This window comes from Centroberyx affinis, unplaced genomic scaffold (assembly GCF_046629955.1).
Source record: "Centroberyx affinis isolate AG114_WGS23_722 - 3 ecotype Tasmania unplaced genomic scaffold, CSIRO-AGI_Caff_v1 ptg007379l_1, whole genome shotgun sequence".
Classification (NCBI taxonomy): Eukaryota; Metazoa; Chordata; class Actinopteri; order Beryciformes; family Berycidae; genus Centroberyx; species Centroberyx affinis.
Window position 1 is genome coordinate 27363 of NW_027283722.1, and position 22054 is coordinate 49416.

At 43.7% G+C, this 22054-nt stretch overlaps 3 protein-coding genes across 7 annotated transcripts; 2 read left to right on the forward strand and 1 right to left on the reverse strand.

The window, feature by feature from the left end:
* The first annotated feature begins 3765 nt into the window (after window positions 1–3765).
* On the forward strand, window positions 3766–6148 carry cfap73 (cilia and flagella associated protein 73). The gene is made up of 7 exons (XM_071513598.1): window positions 3766–3821; window positions 3971–4076; window positions 4237–4341; window positions 4456–4653; window positions 5492–5713; window positions 5811–5969; window positions 6071–6148. Exons 1-7 carry the CDS (start codon window positions 3766–3768, stop codon window positions 6146–6148), a joined length of 924 nt encoding a protein of 307 aa, XP_071369699.1.
* A 555-nt stretch (window positions 6149–6703) lies between these two features.
* iqcd (IQ motif containing D) lies at window positions 6704–8904 on the reverse strand. The gene is made up of 4 exons (XM_071513667.1): window positions 8301–8904; window positions 7885–8118; window positions 7661–7732; window positions 6704–7082 (listed from the first exon to the last, which is right to left on the reverse strand). Exons 1-4 carry the CDS (start codon window positions 8889–8891, stop codon window positions 6801–6803), a joined length of 1179 nt encoding a protein of 392 aa, XP_071369768.1. The 5' UTR covers window positions 8892–8904; the 3' UTR covers window positions 6704–6800.
* Window positions 8905–9659: 755 nt separating this feature from the next.
* tpcn1 (two pore segment channel 1) lies at window positions 9660–21968 on the forward strand. 5 transcript variants are annotated; one of them, XM_071513604.1, is made up of 26 exons: window positions 9660–10372; window positions 13215–13348; window positions 13598–13774; window positions 13915–14028; window positions 14303–14433; window positions 14773–14861; window positions 16338–16372; window positions 16516–16574; window positions 16796–16895; window positions 17142–17258; window positions 17389–17513; window positions 17609–17657; window positions 17757–17820; window positions 17963–18007; window positions 18096–18152; window positions 18233–18286; window positions 18389–18461; window positions 19026–19133; window positions 19239–19400; window positions 19611–19726; window positions 19924–19970; window positions 20081–20149; window positions 20314–20410; window positions 20808–20947; window positions 21046–21126; window positions 21221–21968. In XM_071513604.1, the coding sequence occupies exons 1-26, from the start codon at window positions 10282–10284 to the stop codon at window positions 21344–21346; spliced, it is 2460 nt and encodes an 819-aa protein (XP_071369705.1). In that variant the 5' UTR covers window positions 9660–10281; the 3' UTR covers window positions 21347–21968. The 5 variants fall into 5 exon arrangements, with proteins under 5 accessions (XP_071369705.1, XP_071369707.1, XP_071369706.1 ...); XM_071513603.1 differs by lacking the exon at window positions 9660–10372 and adding an exon at window positions 12888–13002; XM_071513606.1 differs by lacking the exons at window positions 21046–21126; window positions 21221–21968 and having other exon boundaries at window positions 20376–20410; window positions 20808–20943.
* Window positions 21969–22054: the final 86 nt, after the last annotated feature.

Sequence of the window (22054 nt, forward strand, 5' to 3'; positions counted from 1 at the left end):
TGAGGAGGTCCCATGTGCTCTAGCAGGCCTTCATCTCTCTCTCTCTCTCTCTCTCTCTCTCTCTCTCTCTCTGCACCTTTCGGTTCTCCTCGGCTTCCCTGGAGGCTTGTCTCTACTCGTGTACAAGGATGTTTGCAAACAGGCCAGACAAGACCCCCACTGTGAGACAAACACAAAACATAAACATCAATAAACAAACAAATGCATTCATACACCCCCCCCCCCCCCCCCCCCCCCTCCCTTCCAAGCACTGCATGCATATGCAGCTCTCCGCCTGTAAGGAGGGCTTCACCGCACTCACTCACCCTCCTATCAGATCCCATTGTTTCCCAAAAGCTGCATTGTTTTGTTCATATCCAGTGCATATCTGTGATCTTGTCTCATTATTAATAGATGGTGTCAGAGAGCTGCTGGCCCCTCTGTCTGACAAGGGCATTAGCATAAACATAGACTTCCTCTCAATATCTGTTTGCACCGCACTGTTGACCTTTAATAATGGATGCCTAAATGTTTGTTACCTGTCCACTCGAGTGTGAGAGTCTCTTAGTGTGTGTACGTGTGTGTGTGTGTGTGTGTGTGTGTGTGTGTTTGAGAGAGAGAGAGCAAGAGAGAGTGAGGGAATAAAGGAGGCAGAAGACACCCACCAATATGTTTTTTACTTTAAAGTTAGGCTTGATGAATTTTACTTTTTATGCTTGACAGTGAGCTCAAGAGTAGAGTAAACTTCCATTCCTAGATTTCCATTATTACAAGCAAAGAAACGTAAGGTGTCAAAGTGTCCAGTCAACATTCCTGTGAGAGAAGAGCTGAAACGGAAATGAAAGTTAGAGCTAAGGAGAATAGCTGAATGCACAGCAGGATATACAGGGGCTAGACAAAATAACGAAAACACCACATGAAAAAGAATCTGAACTTTGAAATAACTAAATCACAATTACAAAGGCAGCTACTGTGGAAAGGCGAGTCATATTAAGCTGAATGCCAATTAGCAGTATGTCAACTTTGCATGAGGTTTGACAAACACCACTTTTATGTGTGTTTTCAAAGCAACATGAGGCAACTAACAGAGCTCCAAAGAGGCCAAATAGTCACTGCTTGAATTGCAGAACCATCAGTCACAAAAACTGCATTTTTTATTTAATATGGCAGGGGGAACTGTCTGGAAAATTATGACAACATATGCCAAACACGGACAAACCACGTCAGGCAAAGAGGAACAGTGGCTGCAAGTCGAAGCTCACCGACAGAAAGACACACTTAACAGAGTAGTTGCCACTGCGGTGCTATGGCCTCAAAAATTACCACAGAATTTAATCAACACATCTGTGACAAAGACTCAACAAAAACTATATGTGGTCAGCTTCATAAAGCTGGTATTTATGGCAGGGCTGCCATAAATCCAAGGCCAAAAGACAGAGACACATAACCTGGTGTCAGGAAGGCAAAACCTGGAGCCACGAGCAAAAGAAAAAAGTAATATTGTCTAACGAGTTGTTGTTCACTATTTTGCCTCCATCCAGATGGGTTTACATTTGGAGAAAGCAAAGGATGCCTTCAACCCACAATGTCTGATGCCAACTGTTAAACATGGTGGTGGATTTTTAGTGGTATTGGCAGCCATCTTGTGGGAGTCGTTAGAAGCGATGGTTGCTCTGCACGGTCGTATAATGGCTATGGAATACATTTTAGGGTACCAGGTGCACCCTATGGTGCAAACACTGTTCCCTCATGATGGTCCCATATTCCAAGATAATAATACCCCTACACACACTTCCAAAACAATTCAACAGTGGCTTTATGAACACCAGATGAAGGCTAAGCACAGTTCAGGTTTTGTATAACAGCATCCCAAGGAGGACTGGATCTGTTCTAAGCACAAAGGATGACCCTATTCTTTATCAGGTATGTGATATTAATATATTGTCAGGTGTTTCCATTATTTTGTCCACCCTCTCCATTTATATGGATTTAACTAAAATGAATGGTGCTATTTCTTATTGTCCTGTGGGCTGTCCGCCTGCCATCACAGGCTCCGACTGACTCATCTTCTTCTCCTCTTGCTCCTTGGCTCTTAAAAGGTCTGCTGGTGTTTACATGGGTGTGATGTCTCCATCTCCTCAGCCTCACACTGTCCCCCGTCACCCGACACAACATGCTTTTATTCTAATAGCATCATTCCATTAGTATTAATAAAGTGCTATGTCTGTGTGTGTGTGTATGTGCAGCAAGCCATCTACTCATCAAAAATGGATACAGCGGCATCTCTGCCTCCAGCTATCTGTGTTGTTGTTTTTCCCCTTCACTGCCTCTTGGTCTTGCCTCTCTCTCTCTCCCACTCTCAGTCTCTGCTCACGCACATTTTTTTTTCCGTGTGTGTGTACACACGCTATACATTTACATCTGCAGATGCATTTCTCTGGTTCTGCTACTGTCCTTGTCAGCATCACCATCCTTGGCACACCTGGCATTTATTATGCAAAAATAACAGCACACAGCATTTCCATTATGCGTGCTAATGCCACCATCCTCTGTCACCAGTGGCACTTTAATGAATAGTGCTACTGGTGTGACAGTGTAGCCTCAGAGTGGCATTATCTCCATCCTATATTCCGATATTCTCACTGAGAGGTGATAACAAGTCTTTGAAGATATTTTAGATATAAACTCAGTCGTGAACGTATTGCCACAGTGACAGAAATATTTTTTCTGTAGTTATTACATTTATTTTCAGATTAAAAGATGAACAGGAAATAAAAGAACTGACTGCCCGCTTCTGACATTTAAAGTTTAAAAACATGTTAGCAAACATCTTAAGATCAGTCCCTTGACCTCATGTGTGCATTAGCATTGAACAAATACTCATTGTAAAATGAACTCATTTAAATTTGATATTTGGTTGCATAACCCTCATTATACAATAACTGTATGAATTTTGGGACCCACCAATGCCACCAGATTATTCATACCTTCTTTTTAGACTCTGTTAAGGCCAAAATGCAAACTCTTCCAAGTTGCATCTAAACTGGTTTTCAGATGTAGGATTGACTACACATTACAATACTTTGGTGCAGTGTGTACATCAAAGGTAGTGCATCAGCCCAAATCCATTAGATAAATATATCATGATTCAGATGTTGCTGGCGCACAAATTTAGCAATTTCAGGGGTTTGTGACCAAGTGACCGTAGATTGCCATTTATTGGTTTTTAAGCTCAACTAAAAGTATGTGGACTGACATCAACTACTGCCATTTCAAAATGTGAGCAGATAGTTTTGCTTCATATTCATCTTTTGACCAGAAATGTGTACCAACTAGACTGATTTTGTCACTGACTGTACCTTAACGTGTTTACAGTGAAGTGTCGACATGTATGTCTTTGTATAATGATGAGTGCGGTGTGTAAACATGTGTACGTGCTTGCGTGCGCTGTGGCGAGAGGAAAGGTGTGATATTAAGTGTGATTTTTGTGCTTAAAGTGAAAAGATCACACATCTCAAGATCACACCTGCCAATCAGATGTTTCAACCTCATGCTTCAGGATTTGATGAGGCCTTATGCAGTGGACACATGGGAGGAGGAAATACGTCATGGTGTGCATGTTTGCGCCACTGGGGGCTGTAAAGGCTCTTTGTATGGGTGTTACCATGGAAACTGAGGCACTGCAACACTGGAGGAGAGACTGTTTGAGAGAAAGTTGGCAAAGTAGGAGAAGGAAGTTTAAAAAGTTGTGTAACACCATCTGAAAGGCTTGATGCATCAGATAAAATGGCCATGAATTTAGAGGATTATTTCAGGACCATCCATGAGGAACAGGTTTTAATGTGAGTATGTTGTGTGATTCTTTCTGTGTGTGTGTGTGTGTGTGTGTGTGTGTGTGTGTGTGTGTGTGTGTATGTGTGTGTGTGAAGCCCATGCAGCTAAATCAATCAGAGTAATCAATGTTAATAACTTTCTACTTGTGTGTGAGCAGAAAGTTGCCTGTGGGCGAGAGGTATCTGATGACAGGAGCCACACAGATGCTGGAGAAACGCAGAGAGATTATTGAGGTTGATAAACAGCTCAAGGCGCACAGAGAGGTGCAGAATTTACTCACGTTTCAATGCGTGGTCCCGCGAGGAACAAAATGCATATACATGCTCTCATTCTTTTTCTTAATGGTCATTGCCCCACATATCCATGTATCATAAATCTTCCTAAATGTTCATGTTTGCCAGCCCTCTGCGTGTGTTTATGTAGGAGTTCGAGCTGAAAAGGAAGAGTTTGCGACAGCGCAGAGATGAAGTGCTCATGAAGGAAGAGAAACTGAAGGAGTCGCTTTTAAACTTCGATAGATTTCTCAAGGTACAGTAGACGACCATTTCATCCACGACCCCATTATTATATACAATAATTGTAATTGCATGGATGGAGCTGAGCGTCAGATGACTTTCTTCCTCAACATTCCCCCCAATGTAGGAGAATGATGCTAAGAGAAGCAGAGGTGCAAAGAAAGCAGAGAACGAGAGGAAAGTTGTGCTTCAGAAGGAGGCAGAGATACAGAGACTGAAGGAGGAGTGCGCTGCATTGGAGGAGATAAAACAGAAGCTGCAGCGCCGGGTGCAAAGGAGCAATCTGTATTGGAACTTCCTGGAACAGGTCCTCAAAATGGCTAAGGTACTGTAAGTATGCATCATCTGCAGCGGTGTTTCCCAAACTGGTGTCCAGGGCGCCCCATGGGTCCTTGAAAGGGTCCTATAGAGCGTTCTCAGCAAAACTAAAGTTTAATGTCACTGTTATTTTATCCTCTAAAAGTTAGTATTAGGCCTATAACAGAATGTAGAAGAGTGACTACTATGATCATAGGTTTATAGGTTTCACTCTCTCCACTGTTATCTCCCATAACGATAATATGAAGAGTCGTTAGGGAAAGTCAAAATTCTTCTGAACAGGCTATGTGGGACAAACTCTTATCAAATGGAAGTGTGTGGTTTGATGCATGCCTGTCTCGGGGGTCCTTGAAATGAAAAGGTTTGGGAACTCATGATCTACAATACCCTGGAATTTACTACATGGCAGACAAACTTGTGACTAATTTGTTTTTTTAAGGAATAGTTCACCATAAAAATGAAAATCCAGTCATTGCCCCCATGTGAGTTGAAACTTCACTTAAGTTCAAAGGACCACCAAATATAGCCAGTTATCCCCCGTAGTTCCATGTCAGCCTCATCCAAAACTATTGAAGTTAACAGGGCCATCTTTTTACAGCTCCAAAAAAAAAGCATAAAATGTAGAGGAAACCTCTCCAAACAAAACTGGCTACAAAACACTGGGATTATGCTGCACAAGTTGTTTGGAGAAATTTGATCTGTAAAAAGACGGCCTCATAACTTCAATAGTTTGGGAGTAGATAATGAATGAATTTTCATTTTGGGGTGTTTCTTTAATGTTTGTGTGTGTATGTGTGTGTGTGTGTGTGTGTGTGTGTATGTATGTGCTCGCCTGTGTGCTACAGTTTGAGGAGGTGTGGGAGCTGCTGGGTCGTTTTGAGACTCTTCTGATCACCAGAGAGCAGCTCTGTCAGAGGGAGAGTGGGGTCCAGGAGCAGGCTGACAGCCAGAGAGGAGCCCTGCAGACATACATAGACCAGCAGAGCTGCCTGCTGCTGCAGAACAACAACCTGCTGTCCCAGCTGCAGACACAGCTAGACCAGACATGCTCAGAAGCTCTCACATGGGTACCAGGCGTAATCACACGAGTCAAACTCAGACATCCAAGCTAGAGCCAGATCAGTTCCTGTTCCATTAAATTCTATTGTCCCTATCTCCAAACAGGAAAGTAAGTGGAACCACATCCAGAACACTGCAGCAAAGGAGACACTCCTACTGGGCCAAATCAAGATGGCAACCCTTAACCTCTACCAAATGACAGATGGGGAGATAGGAGGAGAGGAAGGTGTGGCTATTGATGACACAGAGGAACAGCTGGACAAGGTAAGTATCCTCACAGGGATGTAAGTGTTGTCATGGCAGAGACAAACAGCCAGAGCCCAGCAACAGGAAACAATCAACTTAATACAGTGTGTTCTTCTCAGATCCAGATTTTCATCCAGAACCACACTGACATAGTGAAAGACATCAAACCCCCTCCCACAGACACAACGCTGGACTGAACAGAAGAGCAAGACAAGACCAAGAGGGCAACGCAACTCCACACAGGAGACTGTATGGAGCAGAATATACAGTATACTGTGCTATGTATACTGTGCTGTGTATATACAGGCTATTCAGATAGATAGATAGATAGATAGATAGACAGACAGACAGACAGATTCAGAACACAAGGTCCTGTGCTGCCACTCTGTGGCCAATTAGCGAATAGCAACTGGCATTCCCAAGGAATCTGAACAATGTCATATGCCATCGTTTTCTGATCATGAAAAGTATTACATGTGAAATATTAAATGTTTTTAATTTTCCTTGACTGTTTCATTATTTCTGATTAGTTTGCATTACCTTCAGAAACTGTATTCACACAGTAAATACTGTTTATGAAGAGCTAGAAAGAGCTACATTCCATTACAGCTTGACGGTAATAATAAATGCACACGAAACAGCAGTTAACAGTGTTAAGAGAGATGTTAATTAAGAGATGTACTTATTAAAAATAATATATATAAATGACAAACATATTGAGATGAATGTAACACCAGTATTTGCTCAACAGGCCCTTTTCCAGAAAATATAAACATCCATGCTCTAGATCCATGCTCTGCAACTAGAGAGTCTCGCTGCAGCACCAGGGTCATGAGATTAGCTGGTGGTTTATTTGCCCTTCTTGCCTTTTCCCTTCTTGCCCTTCTTGCTTTTGCCCTTGCCCTTCATGGCCTTGCGAGTGCAGTAGCCTCTCCACCAGGCCTGGGCGAGAATGGCAGCTCTGGTTTTCAACTCCAGCTCCCTCTTCTCCTCCTCCCTCCTCTCCTCCGCCAGCCGACGCTCCTCCTGGATCTGGCTGTACTCCACCTCCAGGACGGCGTAGGCCTCCTCCAGCTTCCTCAGCTCCTCCTCCTCCTCCTCATAAGTCTTTTGCATCTCCTCCAGCTCCACCTGAGGGAGGTGAGGGTGGTGGGGGGGAAATCAAAAGGAGAGAGAAAGAGATGGTGATGGTGAAAAGAAGAAGATACTCGCAGTAAAGAGAAAGCTCAATCAAAACAATGACTGGGAAATTAAATCTTATTAAACATACAATGAGTACATACAGTATGTACATTAATATTCCAACATTATTTGGGAATCACATTTAAGAGCTGGCACATCTAAACAACATGGCCAAACAACAAAATTAACAATGGCCAGGAAAAGCTCATATCCCGTTCTAGAAATCTGAGAGAAAGGCATATATGATAGTAGTAGATATGACAATATTAGCCAGGATACTGTGGCATGTATACATCTTACTCTGTTTACAGTTAGGTTTTGCAAATTACATTTCCATGGCAATATTCAGAATAATCTGTTAGTTAGATGAATATTTGTGACCAGGATATAGGGATGCATATAAACACCTTATCCTGAACATGAACCAGGATATGAACTAGTATCCAGAGTGCTCTGTGCATGTAACCAGATGTATTTCTCTCAGCGGCTTTTGCCACGCAGAGAAGACAGCAGGTTTCAGTTTGTACCTGTTTCTCTTCCATGTCAGCATCATACTTCTGGATCAGGTTTTCTATCTCTGTCTCCACCTTGTAATTTTTCTGCCAGGGAAGAAAAACAATAAGGGCTGACGCAGTGTTAGACTGAAGTTAAATTTGATGTGTGTACGAAACCACCTCTCTTTGGAGGAAATTAAATGTGACACTTTTAATGTGAAACGTTGGGTATACTAAACTTGCATAATGAGGCTCACCTCGCGGATTACTGTCTCTGCCTCTCGGTTTTCAAGGATCAGATTGCTGAGCTGAACATTCAGTTGATCGATCTCCTGTTGCATGCGGGTCTGCTTCATCTCTGACGTCTTGACATGCGACTGGCTTTGCTTGTCTGCATCCTGCTGCGTCCGCAATATAAAGTCTTTTGACATCTTTTCCATGTGGTGCAGAGACGTCTTCAACTTCTTGATCACATCGTCCTTCTTAGAAATCTGAGAGGCAAAGAGGAAGATAGGAGAGATGAGACAGGAGAAAAGTTGAGAGCAGATCTATTGGTGTAAGTGAGTACTCTTATTCTTCCAAGGCTACATAGGTGATACTTATTGTAGACTACCTCCTTGTGAGTAAAGATCTCGCATTTGACATCCACATGTAATGTAATTTGGTGCCTCACCTCTGCATCCCTGTGCTTGATGGCTGCAGCTACTTCTGCTTCCAATGAGGCCATCAGCTCCATGTTGTGGGCATGGCGTGAAGACACCTCCTCCATGTAGACGCTCTGCTGTCGCTCCTCTTCAGAGCTGGTCAGCAGCCGCTCTAGCATAAACCCATGGAACTTCTTCAGTCCTCCAACTAGACTCTGCATGCTCTCATTCACCCCGGCTTCCATATCTACCTCTGCCCTCAAGGCAAGAATGGCGTCAGGATGGGCTCGGAATAGCCTCAACACATTCCTGAAGGAGCTCTTGATATCCCTCTCAAGCTGAGCTCTCGCTCTCTCCCTTGCTTCCCCAGGTTCTCCCTCCTGTCCCCCATCTGTCCCCTGTTTGAGACCATCCAAGCTCTCCAGTCTCTCCTCTAAGAGTCGATGCTCTCTAAGCGCCCCACTCAACTCCTTGTCAAGACCATTAGACTGGCTGTCTAAGTGGGTAAACACAGCAGGCAGCATGGCCACTATCTCAACCTGGCTGATGCAGTTTTCCAATATGCCTGAGATGCGCTGTGCCTCAAGGGAAGGCAGCTTCTTCCTTGAAGGTTCAAGCATCTTCAGAGTGTCTTCCCGTGTCTTGGCCTTTTGCTGGGGACTGGAAGACGAAGACAACATATGAGGACTGGCATCCTCCACCAGCACGGCTGTCACCTCTGCAGACATACTGTGATTGGAAGATGAAAAGTGACTAAGTTAAGCTATCACATCACATTTCTTATTATGTCAACAATAAGTTAGCCAACCTCAGTCTATACAATACTACTACTGTTAAAGTTATCTAGCTAGGTGGGGTTCACAATTAACGTTAACGTTAGCTAACATTAACGTTAGCTAGCTAGTGTTCATTTAGATGCCTGTCAGTGTTAAGTATTGTAAGTTAGGTGAATATAACGTTACATCTACAACTGTAATGTGAACTACCTGTTTAAGCACCACCTGTTTAAGACCTGCCGCTCAAATTCAGATGTAGCGTTAGTTTTACGTTACTGTTTGCCTGGTCCTAAACAGAAAAAAGACTCTTCAATCCTTACTGCTGCCACAAACACAAGTTTTGTTGACAGTTCTTTTTCCCAGTTGCTAAGATACCATCTAACGTACAGTACCATGCGGGCGTTTTCAAAAACTGGCGCGTGTTAATAAGATATCTTTGATTGTGCGTTTCAGATACATTTTACTTTAATTAGTACATGTTTGATATCAATTAATTTGATACATTGTAGAACACAGTTTTTTCGGCATTGCCTTAGATTCCAAACTTTGACTTTTATTTTGAAAATTTGGGCAGAGCCTGCCGTGAATTGCTTCAGTGTCGCAAAAGTTTGTTGATGTATGCTCCGGCTTGTGTCAGATATCGATGTTTGTGTCGTGCGAAATGATATTGTTTATGGTAGGAGTTAGATAGCTGTATTTTGCGATCGATTAAATGTTTTAAGAACACGGGCAGCATTTTCCAGATCCCAAAAAGCCTTTTTTTGCGGTGATGTGATGGACATAGACGGGCACAGCAGGAGAGGGCTCGTTAGCTTCGCCGTGAGTGACAGTGAGCCAGTTGAGTCAATGACAGATGTCATCTCTCCCAGGACAAAGACCAAAACTGCAGCCAACAGGCACGCCTGCTAGACACACAACTTGAGCTACTTCTTGAATGGCACATCTCAACAGAGCAAGCTCTTGCTAACTTGTAGTTAGCTATCATTCTGTAACAACAATTATCAAAGAGTAAAAAAGTACTTGGCTTGCTAGCTAACACAACTAACGTTAGCTATCAGCAAAGAGTGATCAAGATGTCAAGTTGTCTTGCGGTTAGCAGAGGAAATTGCGTTTTTGTCTAGCTAGCGGTTAGCGTTGATAACATCTAACGTTAGCTAGCTGTCCTAGCAAATCGAGGGAGCTGCATAGGAAAGGTGAAAATATCGAGGCTTCTTGCAGCCTTTTCTGTGCTAGGATGGAGGTTGATGACGATGTGCCGCTCATCTTAACCTGGGACGACGCGAACAGCGGTCTGCTCAGCGACGAGACCGAGAGGGGAGATGAAAGTAAGTTTATATTGGCATCCCATCCTTACAGCGGAGCCTGCTGGCTCCCTTGAGACCACTAGCTATGACTACACCCATGATGATGGAAATTGTATCATGTACACAGTACATTCTTGTCATGATCTTAGAAATGACATTTACAATAAAGCTTCCTATGAGAGAAGTTTAGGACATGGTGGTGCGTGTATTACTCCAAACGGGTAATTCAGTATACAAGGAAGACTTGACTTTCATTCATTTGTAACATGGATGTAGGATGTTTTACCCAGTTTTTTTTCAGTCGTAGGTAACTGGTAATCATTTTACATTTTCAGCTCCATGATGCATATTGTGACTTTGTATCACAGTAAATTTTCATTTTCATCAATCATTGTCTACTTACCAGAGGTGCACTTCTGCAGGCTGGAAACAGTGTTGTTGGGCGGCTTTCTCTGAGGATCTGTTGCTGGCTGTCAGATGCATACATGCTGCATGTCCAGACCACACTGTTATAAAGGAGAAAAAGAGATGTCCGCACCTCTGAGATCACGTGTGTGCGCGCACAGCATGTATGGGCCTGCATGTGTCCACTCTGTGTAGTAATCCTGCTGCCTTTGTATCCCTCATATATAAGCTACAAACTGACCCACACGAGAAACTGCAGTCTCAGCAGACTGTGTGCTAGTGCCCCCCCCCCCCACCCCCCACCCCAGTGCTCATGGGCAGCATGTGTGTGTGGTGTGTGTGAATGTCTGCAGCCTCTGGCCATCTCTGGGCAACAGTGTGTGTGTGTGCGTGTGTGTGTGTGTGTGTGTGTGTGTGTGTGTGTGTGTGTGTGTGAGTGAGATGAGGGTTTTTTTCTGGCTCTGGAAGTGAACAGGAAGAGGAGAGGTCTTTTTTCCAGGATATCTGGGAGTGGTGGACAGAGAGGAAAGATCACACTGTTCCTGCTGGTTGCTGTTGTGGGAGTTTTCTGGAGAGAGGGAGGGAATTTGAACCTGGACACCGGGAGAAAGAAGCCTGCGTTCACAGTTGTATCTCCGCTGTGACGCTCACAGGCTCGGATAAAAGTGTGGAGTTTAGTTTTGTTGCTGTTGGACAGAAGCTCTAAAGAGCAGCACAAAAAAAAGAGAGATTTTTTTTTTCCCTGGGAGAAACAGTCGTGACTGCTGAGTCTGTTTGTGTTTCTGCGAGCCTGACCTCACCATGTTATTGACCGGGAGCTCCAAACATGTTATTGTTCTCAAACAAATGAGGGGTTGGAATGGCACACGGCAGACACAGGCTTTACTCCTGTCAGTGTAACCGCTAGGCCTCCGCCAGACTGGAGTTTGATCTTTACACTTCAGCTGATTCTGCCACTGCCATGGTGTACAGGAAACTTCTGCGACTGAGCTTCAGAGACTGATTTCTACTCATCTGGTCTCCACTACTGCTGCATCTCTTTCATTTGTATTCCAAAGAGTCGTGCCTGGGGCCGGGACATGTGACGTATGTGGGAAGAGGATCCTGACAGCCTCACACAGGATTGAATTATGCAGCTGCGTAGAGACAATAGAGACACATGGACTGAATGTTTGTTGAAGACGTCGTGAACTGTGACTTATATTTATGATAAGGTTTGCTTTAATCTGTAGGTGAGGGTTGTTAGAAAATATTGAGTTCATCTGGAGTTGAGTTTATCTATTTTTTTCTGTTGTACTTTCTTCTACATTGTTTATTTTGATGACACTGAGTTAAAAAAAAATTATGTCTTTGTGTTATTTGGAAAGATAGTCATTGTCTGATTCTGCTTTAAGGTCTTCCATGGCATGCTTCCTCTTCCGTGTTATTAGTCAGACATCTAGACTTCTTCCCCATCTGGTGAAGATACTTGCTCTTCCTTCCTCCCTGCAGCACTTGTTCCTACTGTGATCACTCTGACTTCATCTGTCTGTGTCCTGTCTGTGGCAGAAAGGAGGCATTATAGGCAGTGTGACATCAGAGCAGAAAAAAAGGGCAGCTGTGTGGAGAGTGTGTCACACACTCACTTTCATATTTACAGGTAGCACTGTGTTCAAAGTTCAAACTCCACCACCGAGGCAGGGAGGTAATTACAGTTAATGTTGTGGTGTTATCGTCGCACTCCACTGTTGCTGGTATCAATACCTCTCATCCAGGATACTGTCTATAAGAGACGTTTTCTAACAGAAGCAACCAGTTGTCAAACAATGTATTATTTAACTTTTTATTAGCGTTGTTGATTGTTTTGAATGGTTTCCTCCAGAGTCACTTTGATCTCCCAGCTCGGCCTTGACACTAATGGATATGCGAGGACTTGCATGAAGACTCTGCTTGTCACCGGCAACACCGTTTTCTTTTTCCCTGGAGTTTGCATCAGGGCTGAGTGGAATGTTTGCCTGCCTGTATCTCCAGATGTGTGTGGACGCTGGAACAGGACCTGCGGACTGTGAATGACACACACGTCTGCTGTGGACTTCAGGGACCTTAATACGTTCACGCACACTCAGGCATACAAACAAATCCAGGCTGATCAATGGAGTGCTTATCTGGGCAGGCAGAGACAGCTGGTTTCCATGAAGATCGCACCCGTGACGAGAGTCCAGTTGTGGTCTCCTCATATACCTTACAGTTAGAACTAGACTGCATTGGTAGGGGCACACCCCTGTGTATGTGTGTGTGTGTGTGTGTGTGTGTGTGTGTGCGTGCGCATGTGTGTGCGTGTGTATGTGTGTGTGTACTAAACTCAGGATGAGATGGGGACGTTTAGCAATAACCTAATATTTGTTACAGATTGTTGTGTTGTTTTTTTTGTATAGCCTTTATATAGGCTATATTAATACACTTTGTTCTTTTCTTCCAGATGGAGGGGGCAACTATGATATAGTTAACAACGCTGTGATTCCAACACCTGGGCCACAAAACTGCAGAGCCCAAAATGCGTCATTACGCCACAGCTGGGAGATGAACTACCAAGAGGCAGCCATTTATCTGCAGGTATTCACAAACAGTTGTTCGTTATCAAATGTACTACTGTAAGTGGTAGATTAGAGATCATGTGAGTATATAATGGTTTTATTACTTCCTCTGAGCTGTGTTACTTGTAGACAGCTAAACCTTGTACTCTTTATATGGGCTGCTTCTGCTTCATGCACAGCTGCAGGTGACAATAAATCTGTTCAGCTGTAAGCAACTGCAAAACACAAAAGAAATGTTGACTATGCCTGGTTTGCATTTTCTATACAGGAAGGAGAGAACAATGATAAGTTCTTCACCCACCCTCGAAACCCAAAGGCGCTGGCAGCGTACCTGTTTGCCCACAACCACCTGTTCTACATGATGGAGCTGTTGACAGGCCTTCTGCTGATGGTGCTGTCGCTGTGTGAGGCTCCCGCTGTGCCCTCACTACGCCTGGATGTCTATGTAAGTCGACACACACACACACACAACACACACACACACACACACACACACACACACTGGCTTATGTGTGCTCACACACGGCTATGCATGTGTCATATCCAGAGGCCATAAACATAGGTGTGTGTTTGCTGCCCCTGCAGGTCCATGCCACTCTGGAGCTGCTGGCTTTGGTCATGGTGGCGTTTGAACTATGCATGAAACTACGGTGGCTAGGCTTCCACACCTTCATACGACACAAGAGGACCATGGTGAAGGTAAACTGACACATGATGGATACTGTCAGATGGCATAATAATATGATCTTGTATCGATCCCCACTTGGAAATTCTCTTTTTGCTTGCTTTTTGCTCCTCCACAGGGAGGTCAGAGGTCAGGGTCAGTTACAGAGCAGCGCCCCTGGAGCTGGTAGGGATTCAGTGTCTTGCTCAAGGGCATTTCAGCAGGGCAGATGCTTACTGACACAGGGGCTGGACTGACGCAGGGTGTTGTTGAACTTCTTGTTCTGAGTTGTCTCTTCTCTGTGTGCAGACGTGTGTGTTACTGCTACAGTTTGTGGAGGCCATAGTGGTTCTGATCAGACAGACGTCTCACCTGCGAGTGACCAGAGCTCTCAGACCCATATTCCTGGTGGACTGTAGATACTGTGGTGCTGTGCGCAGGTACATGATGGCATAATCAAATACACACGTACAGGGGAGTGGACAAAATAATGGCTACACCTGACAATACATGAATATCAACTACGTGGGATGCTGTCATACCGTTCCTGAACTGTGTCTAGTGGGATATTGGACCGTTCTTCAAAAAGAAAATAAGACAACTCATCAGACCATATTTCTTTTTTTCCATGGCTCAGGGCTCCAGGTTCTGTGCTCCTAACATTGGCCTTTGACCTGCTTTTTCCATTATTTTGTCCACCCCTGTACATACAGACACCACTGATAACTTAATGGTTAAACCTTCTTGTCACTGACAGACAGTTCCTTTCATCCAATCAGAAACTTGCGTCAGATCTTCCAGTCCCTTCCCCCTTTTATTGACATCCTCCTACTGCTGCTCTTCTTCATGGTTATATTTGCTATCCTGGGTAAGAATAACTTATTCTTTTCATGCAAAATATGCTATTGCTTCTCTTTTTTGTCTCCTGCGACTAAAACCAATAAAAATGTGGAGGGTGGACTATCTGGGGCCTGTCTCACAAAGCAAGCTTAATGGGTTAGCAAGCTAACTTTGGGCTTAACCTTGGCTTTTTGTTCTCACGATGGCTCACTTTTAACTGGGGTAGATCACCATGGTAACCTATGCTGCACAGCTAACCTGCTCCGGAGCAGCTTCAGTTCAGGCTATCCCGCCTCCACACCAATCAGCTCTCTGGAAACATGGAGTCACCATTCCTACAGGATCCTGAAATTATGACAAGTAATAAAAAAATAAAAAAGAACTATTGACTTAACAGATAGTAAGAAGGGCTTTTAGCAGAGCGACTGTGTTTAGAGACCAGCAGAACCACTTTGCTTTCCGTGATGATTTATTATATCAGAAATATTATATTTATTAGGCTACATCAGACGTAATAAATGTTTGTAGCATTTCCAGGCTATTGGCCCACTCTGGTTATAAAAGCAGCAGGGCATCTAACAAGCAGCAGGTAGCTTACATTAGTTGACCATAGTTATCAATAGTGAATGAAATTTAGGCCTACTGTTGCATATTAAGTGCACTGGAATTCTTTCATAGGATTCCTGACAGTGATTAACACAGACAGACTGCAGTCATATTCCCATCACAGCAGACCTGGGCAACGTGAGGTCGACTTGTGGATATAAAACCTTTCACAGCCTCAGTGTGAAGACACAATATTGTATCAGTGAGAAGAATGAACACTGTGTCTTAATGATGGGCAGTGATAAGAATTTACACTATTTGCAGTTTTCCTCCAGCAGTCCTCCCTAGCCTTGGCAGCAGCAACACTGTTACTATCACTGTTATAATGTTTATGTATTGCTCATGTTTATTCATTATAACAGTTTGTTCTTGACAGATGGGTTAGGGTTAGGGTTCACAAATGTTATCCATTTCTTTCTTATACCCACTTTTACAATCTATTAGTGTTGAAATTGTCAGCAGCATGTTTACATAACCTCACAATTATTTATAGTCTATTGTTTTTATTTTATTATTTTCTACCGTTTTTATTGCTTCTCTTTATATTCCAGTTGAGTGCTGATGTGATGTGATGTTTCCTTTTCCCTGCTGAATTATATTACTTTATTTATATTACGGTGAGCAATAGTTTAATCTTATCTCATATTAAATACACTGCCTTGAGTCTGTCCATGTTGCATGTGATTGGCTGTTTGTTACAAACCCCGCCTCTTTCATGTGAACTGGATAGCTGGATAGGTAAATCCTGTGTTGACAGAGTCAGTTGATAACCAGCTACCTGAGGCTGGTTATCCAGGATCACCACCAGGCTTTGTGAGACAGACCCCTGCTCTCCTTAGAAGAAAAAAAAAGTTTTCTCTTATTTTGTGTGTCTGACTAGTCTGTTGTCTCCTCCCAGGCTTCTGCCTCTTCTCCCCGAACACCGCTGACCCGGTACGTGGAGTAGTTAGTCTGGCTGACATTAATTTGTTTGGGTTATGTAAGTTGGGGGACTTGAGCGACTCGGTTTGCTTGATGGCGGTTTTCTGTCTGTATTGGTCAGATTTCCTGACTTTAGCCCTCTCTTCTCCCCGCAGTACTTCAACACTCTGGAGAACAGCATTGTCAGTCTATTTGTGCTGCTGACCACAGCAAAGTAAGCACAACAGAACACGTAGTATTGTTCCGTTCCCTTTGCACACATGGCATGCAAGCTGTACATAACCTCCTTCCCACTTTTAAAGCTCAACATAAATATGTTTGCCTATACCGCATGTCTGTTTGGTGCCGATTCCAGAGTTTTCTTTTTGTATCCTATGACTGTTCAGTAGTTCTTTTTCACTGGTTAAGAATGACCCTATACCCTGTTTCCTGTAGTTTCCCGGACGTGATGATGCCAGCATACTCCAGGAACCGCTGGTCCTGTGTCTTCTTCATTGTTTACCTCTCCATAGAGCTCTACTTCATCATGAACCTGGTACACATAGCTTTTGCTTTCGCCACATCTTTAATATCTAGTCTGATATATTTGCACAATAGCTACATAATTGACATACATTCAAAATTGCAAATTAGAAATATTGTATTCCTAGTCCTATTAAAACAGCATCAGTCAACATATGACATCTGGTCAACCCTTTTATATCAGTCCTGAGACACTGACTGTGATTAATCATCAGCATCAGTGCACTGTCACTCAATCACTTTCTCTGTCCCTCTCCAGCTCCTGGCTGTGGTGTTTGATACCTTCAATGGTGTTGAGAAGATGAAGTTTAAATCTCTGCTGCTTCACAAACGCTCAGCTATTGACCACGCCTTCCAGCTGTTAGTCAGCCGACAGGTACACCCTCACCGTTCTACGTAGTGTAATCTACATCAGTACAAATGATGTCTTTTGTAAAGCATTCATAGCTGTTCTAACTACTTCATTGTGTGTGTTTGTCTATGTGTTGCCGCTGTTTTCCCTCCAGAGGCCGATGGGTGTGTCTCTGAAGCAGTTTGACGGCCTGATGCGTTTTTACAGACCACGGATGTCTGCAAGAGACCGCTTCCTCACATATAAAGCTCTTAACACCTCAGGGGCTCCTATGCTCAGGTAACATTACCTGACACACACTTTTCCACTCAAAATCTGTGCATCTTTCTCAAGAGACATCCAGTGTAATTTAACAGGAATCTGCTCTATTACAGTCTAGAGGACTTTTATAAGTTCTACGAGGTTATTGGCCTTAAATGGAAGGTAAGTTTTCCAGACATTAACCTTTTACTGTTTGGACATATTGCACTTTTATTTTTGCATCCTTGTTGTTATGTACATGAATATTTGTGTGCTATTTAGGCCCGACGGAGTGGAGAATACTGGTTTGATGACCTTCCACACACGACCTTCCTCATTTTCAGAGGCAAGTTCTCTCTTTTTCTTCTTTAATTCACAGACTGAATGAATCTGTTCCTCAATCAGGCCCATAAACCTTTTCTCCATTCCTTGTTCTCAGTTCCACTATCTACAATGTTCTCTTATTTCTCTGCTTTCTTTTCTAATAGGCATCAACCTGCTGGTGAAGTCAAAGGCCTTCCAATATGCCATGTGTAAGTGTCATCATTTACATGCTCCCAGTTGCAATAAAGAGACAAATTCTCTTGTCATTTATCTTTCAACCTTTATTTGTGACTGCAGATGTGGTGGTGGCTGTCAATGGCGTGTGGATCCTTGTGGAGACGTATACGCTGAATAGTAAGATCCTGCTCAGTCACACTGATTTGATTGAAGAAGAGTGTGTTCTGTAGATCTCTCACCTTCCTCTCTTCCCACAGGTGGATTTTCCTGGTCCAAATTTGTTCCATGGAGTTACATTGTCTTCCTTACCAGTGAGTAGGCCACTTCCTGGCTCCCACACACATACAAAGTCAGAATAATCTTCATGTGACCTATTCTGACATAAACTCTGTCTCTGTTCTCCCAACTTTCAGTTTATGGCGTGGAGGTGTTATTGAAAATAACAGGGTTGGGACCGATGGCTTATTTCAGCTCTGGGTGGAATCTGTGAGTAATCGCCCCTCAACTCTCCTCTTTGACTGATATGTGACGAGTGCTGAATCCAAAAATCCGGACTTCTCCAGACTTGTGGACTTTGTGGTGCGCTCCCATGAATCCAAGAGGGGTTAGGGCTGCCCCTTGTTAAAATTCATTAAGTCCAACGCTGTCATGCAGACTTTTGGAGGAGCTCTACACAGGCTTCCAGAGAGTCCGCTACTGGACTTTACTAGTGAGACTTCCCACAGTTCATTGCACTACAGATATAAAAGACGTCAGGTCACGTAGCTCTGTCCCACTAGCCCCTTTTATACAGTCACGCAGCTCTGCGTCCTTGTGAACTCATGTATTCATGGTGAGCACTCCAGTCAGTTTAGGACTACGTAAAATCATAGTCTGTGAGGGTTCAGCCCATGAGTCTGAGAGTTGGGACATTTGAATTCACCAATTATATTACTCAACAGTAATCCCAAAATGGCAATTCTGTGAATAGACAATCATGACGGATGTGGACATTTATCAAACCCAGGATGTGTTTGGGTGCTAACTGTTTTACTGTGCTTGCCTGTCTAGGTTTGACTTCTCTGTGACAGTTTTTGCCTTCCTGGGCTTGATTGCTCTTGCCTTCAATATGGAGCCGTTCTACTTTATTGTTGTGCTCAGACCACTTCAGCTACTCAGGTGGGCTTCCATTTCAATTTCTAGGATAATCTTGTAATCATGTCCTCCTGTTACGTATGGCGCTATTGGTGTGTCTTTTTGGTCTGCCCTCTGTTTTGCTTGCAGGTTATTTAAGATAAAGCAGAGGTATCGCAATGTGTTGGACACCATGTTTGAGCTCTTCCCCAGGATGGCAAGTCTGGGGTTGACTTTAATCATCTTCTACTACTCCTTTGCCATTGTGGGGATGGAGTTCTTTGCCGACGTGGTCTACCCCAACTGCTGCAAGTGAGTCATGTTCTCCTCTCTGGTTAGCAACCCCACAATAGTCATCAATTGATCTGAGTTGATTCTGTACTATTTCATTTTACATACTGACTGAATGAGATTTATTTGCACTAACCCTTGTCTTCCCATTTCCCCTAAACCCGGAGGCACAAGAGCTCTAAATTAAGTTAATTTCCACTAACTGTACTCTTTATTCAATCAACCTCTCAGCACCAGCACAGTGGCAGACTCCTACAGACAGATCAACATCACCACTGGCAACAAAACAGTGCTGGAGGAGGGCTACTATTATCTCAATAACTTCAACAACATTCTCAGCAGCTTCGGTAAACCCTCGCTTTTTTTTTTTTTTTTAAATACATGTGTTATCTTATCCAAAGTGCCTTACAGTACCTTACTAGTATGGATGGCCTCACTGATAATTGAACCCCCAGTGGCATGAGTGCCATGCTTAACCAAATTAATTTCAGACAATCATTTCTTGCCTCTCTCTTTGTCTACATGTGTGCATTTGTGTGTCTAGTGACTCTGTTTGAACTGACTGTGGTCAACAACTGGTACATCACCATGGTAAGATCATGTCATCTATCTGTCTTTCATCAGCCTATCACCACTCTCTAGCCTTGTCATTGATTGGTGGGTGTGGCTGATTGACTGCTGCTATGTCCACTCTCCCACAGGAAGGAGTGACCTCCATGACAACCCACTGGAGCCGGCTCTATTTCATGACCTTTTACATTGTTACCATGGTGAGGCGTACGTAGGCAGGCGTGCATGAGTGTCTGTGATACGTACATGGAAGTTTGTACTACATTCTGCAAGTATACACCGCATTCTTGCCTTTATCTGTGAATGTTAATGTGTGTGAATGTGATCATCCATGTGTGTAACAATGTGTCTCTGCCCTCCCCAGGTGGTGATGACCATCATTGTGGCTTTTATTCTGGATGCGTTTGTGTTCCGTATGAACTACAGCCGCAAGAACAGGGAACCACTGGAGAACCCAGAGGGTGGGACTGTGTGTGTGTCTGTGTGTCTGTGTGTGTCTCTGTGTGTCTGTGTGTGTACTTGTTAGCAATTGCAAACTATGATATGAAGAGCAGAGCATATGAAGAGTTCCATTTCAAAAGGAGATGTCCTCCGTTTGACAAAACCTACTCTGACAAAATTATTTCTGGAATGAATGAATGAATGAATGAATGAATGAAAGCAGAACTCACATAAGTTGTTATATATCTTGGATCTTGATATCTTGAACTCTATACTTGGAACCCTTAATTTATTCTTGGATGTTTGTGGCCTTTCTATATTTCTAATATAGCGTGTTACAAAGACCTCCAGGAGGACAGTATAGTGTTTGAAGCTGAGGTCTGTTTGTCAGTTTAACATCTGCGTTTGTTGTTCTAGATGAGAATGGGATAGTGTTTGAAGCGGAGGTGAGTCGCGACGAAGCTTTGGCCACTCTGGAGTTGTACAAACAGACCTGCCCAGGACTGTCCTCCCTCAACTCTCTACAGGGAGTCCTACAAGCTATGGACCGGAGTGGGGTTAGTACACACACACACACACACGCGCAGACACACACGACACTCTTTTGTCTCACCTTTTACAAGGAATCCTACTAACTAGCATTTCCTGCGTACAGCACTCGTCTCTGGTGTACCTAGGACGAAGGTCAAGAACTAAGAGCGACCTCAGCATGAAAATGTACGAGGAGGAGATCCAGGTGAGAAACTGAGGTAATCGTGAATACCGTGACAGTCAGCTGGACCATCGCAACACCCTGACAACTCACTTTTCTGCTTCGCATTTTCCTCCAGGAGTGGTATGCGGAGTACTCGAGGGAAAACCTGCCGCAGTCAGACCAAAGCCTGGATCAGGAGCTGGACAGTCCCTCCCCAGAGCCTCAGCTCAACTCTCAGACTGGACCTCACAGCATCAACTAACACACTCTCTGCCACCACTTGCATACACACCACCGTCTCAGTTTTCAAATGCTGAGAAAGCCCATCACTCCATGCCTTTCCCACCCCCAACCCCCCTGGCAGATAACCAGCCCTGAGCCTTTTGGACTGATGTGAGGGTGAGAGCGGTAACCAGTGACTCTCTCCTTACTGGAGCCCTCACCACAGACAGACTGCTGTACAGGTCTGTTGCTTGACCAATGAAGCAGGAGCATGGCCCTCCTTTAGCCTTCTCAAAGGCTGTTGCTCCAGCAGTGAGTGTTATGAGGGAGCGTGTTCTACGATGGCGTGTATGTATACCACTGTAGGCCTGTTGTGACCTTCTGTAGATCATGTACAGTACTTACACCCGATGCCTTAGTTTAATGGCTCATCTGATCAGTATTAACACAGGTACTACTATTCATAAGCTCTCCCAAGACCAAAAGTACACAAACATACACTCCTCTTAGCTCCACCCAACAAACAGCTACAGTGTATCTCTTAACTAATGTCTCAACAGAATGAAGGGACAATTTTACTTTTATATAACTTGTTATTCTCTAAGTGTATTATAATGTATTTGAACTACTTAAGGAGTAATTTTAATAAACTGTTCACTTTGTCAAGTGCATCGATGTACCTTTGCTATACTACTGGTAATTGCGTATTTGCTCATAATCCTCAATGGTAGAGAAAGTGGGGAAAGAC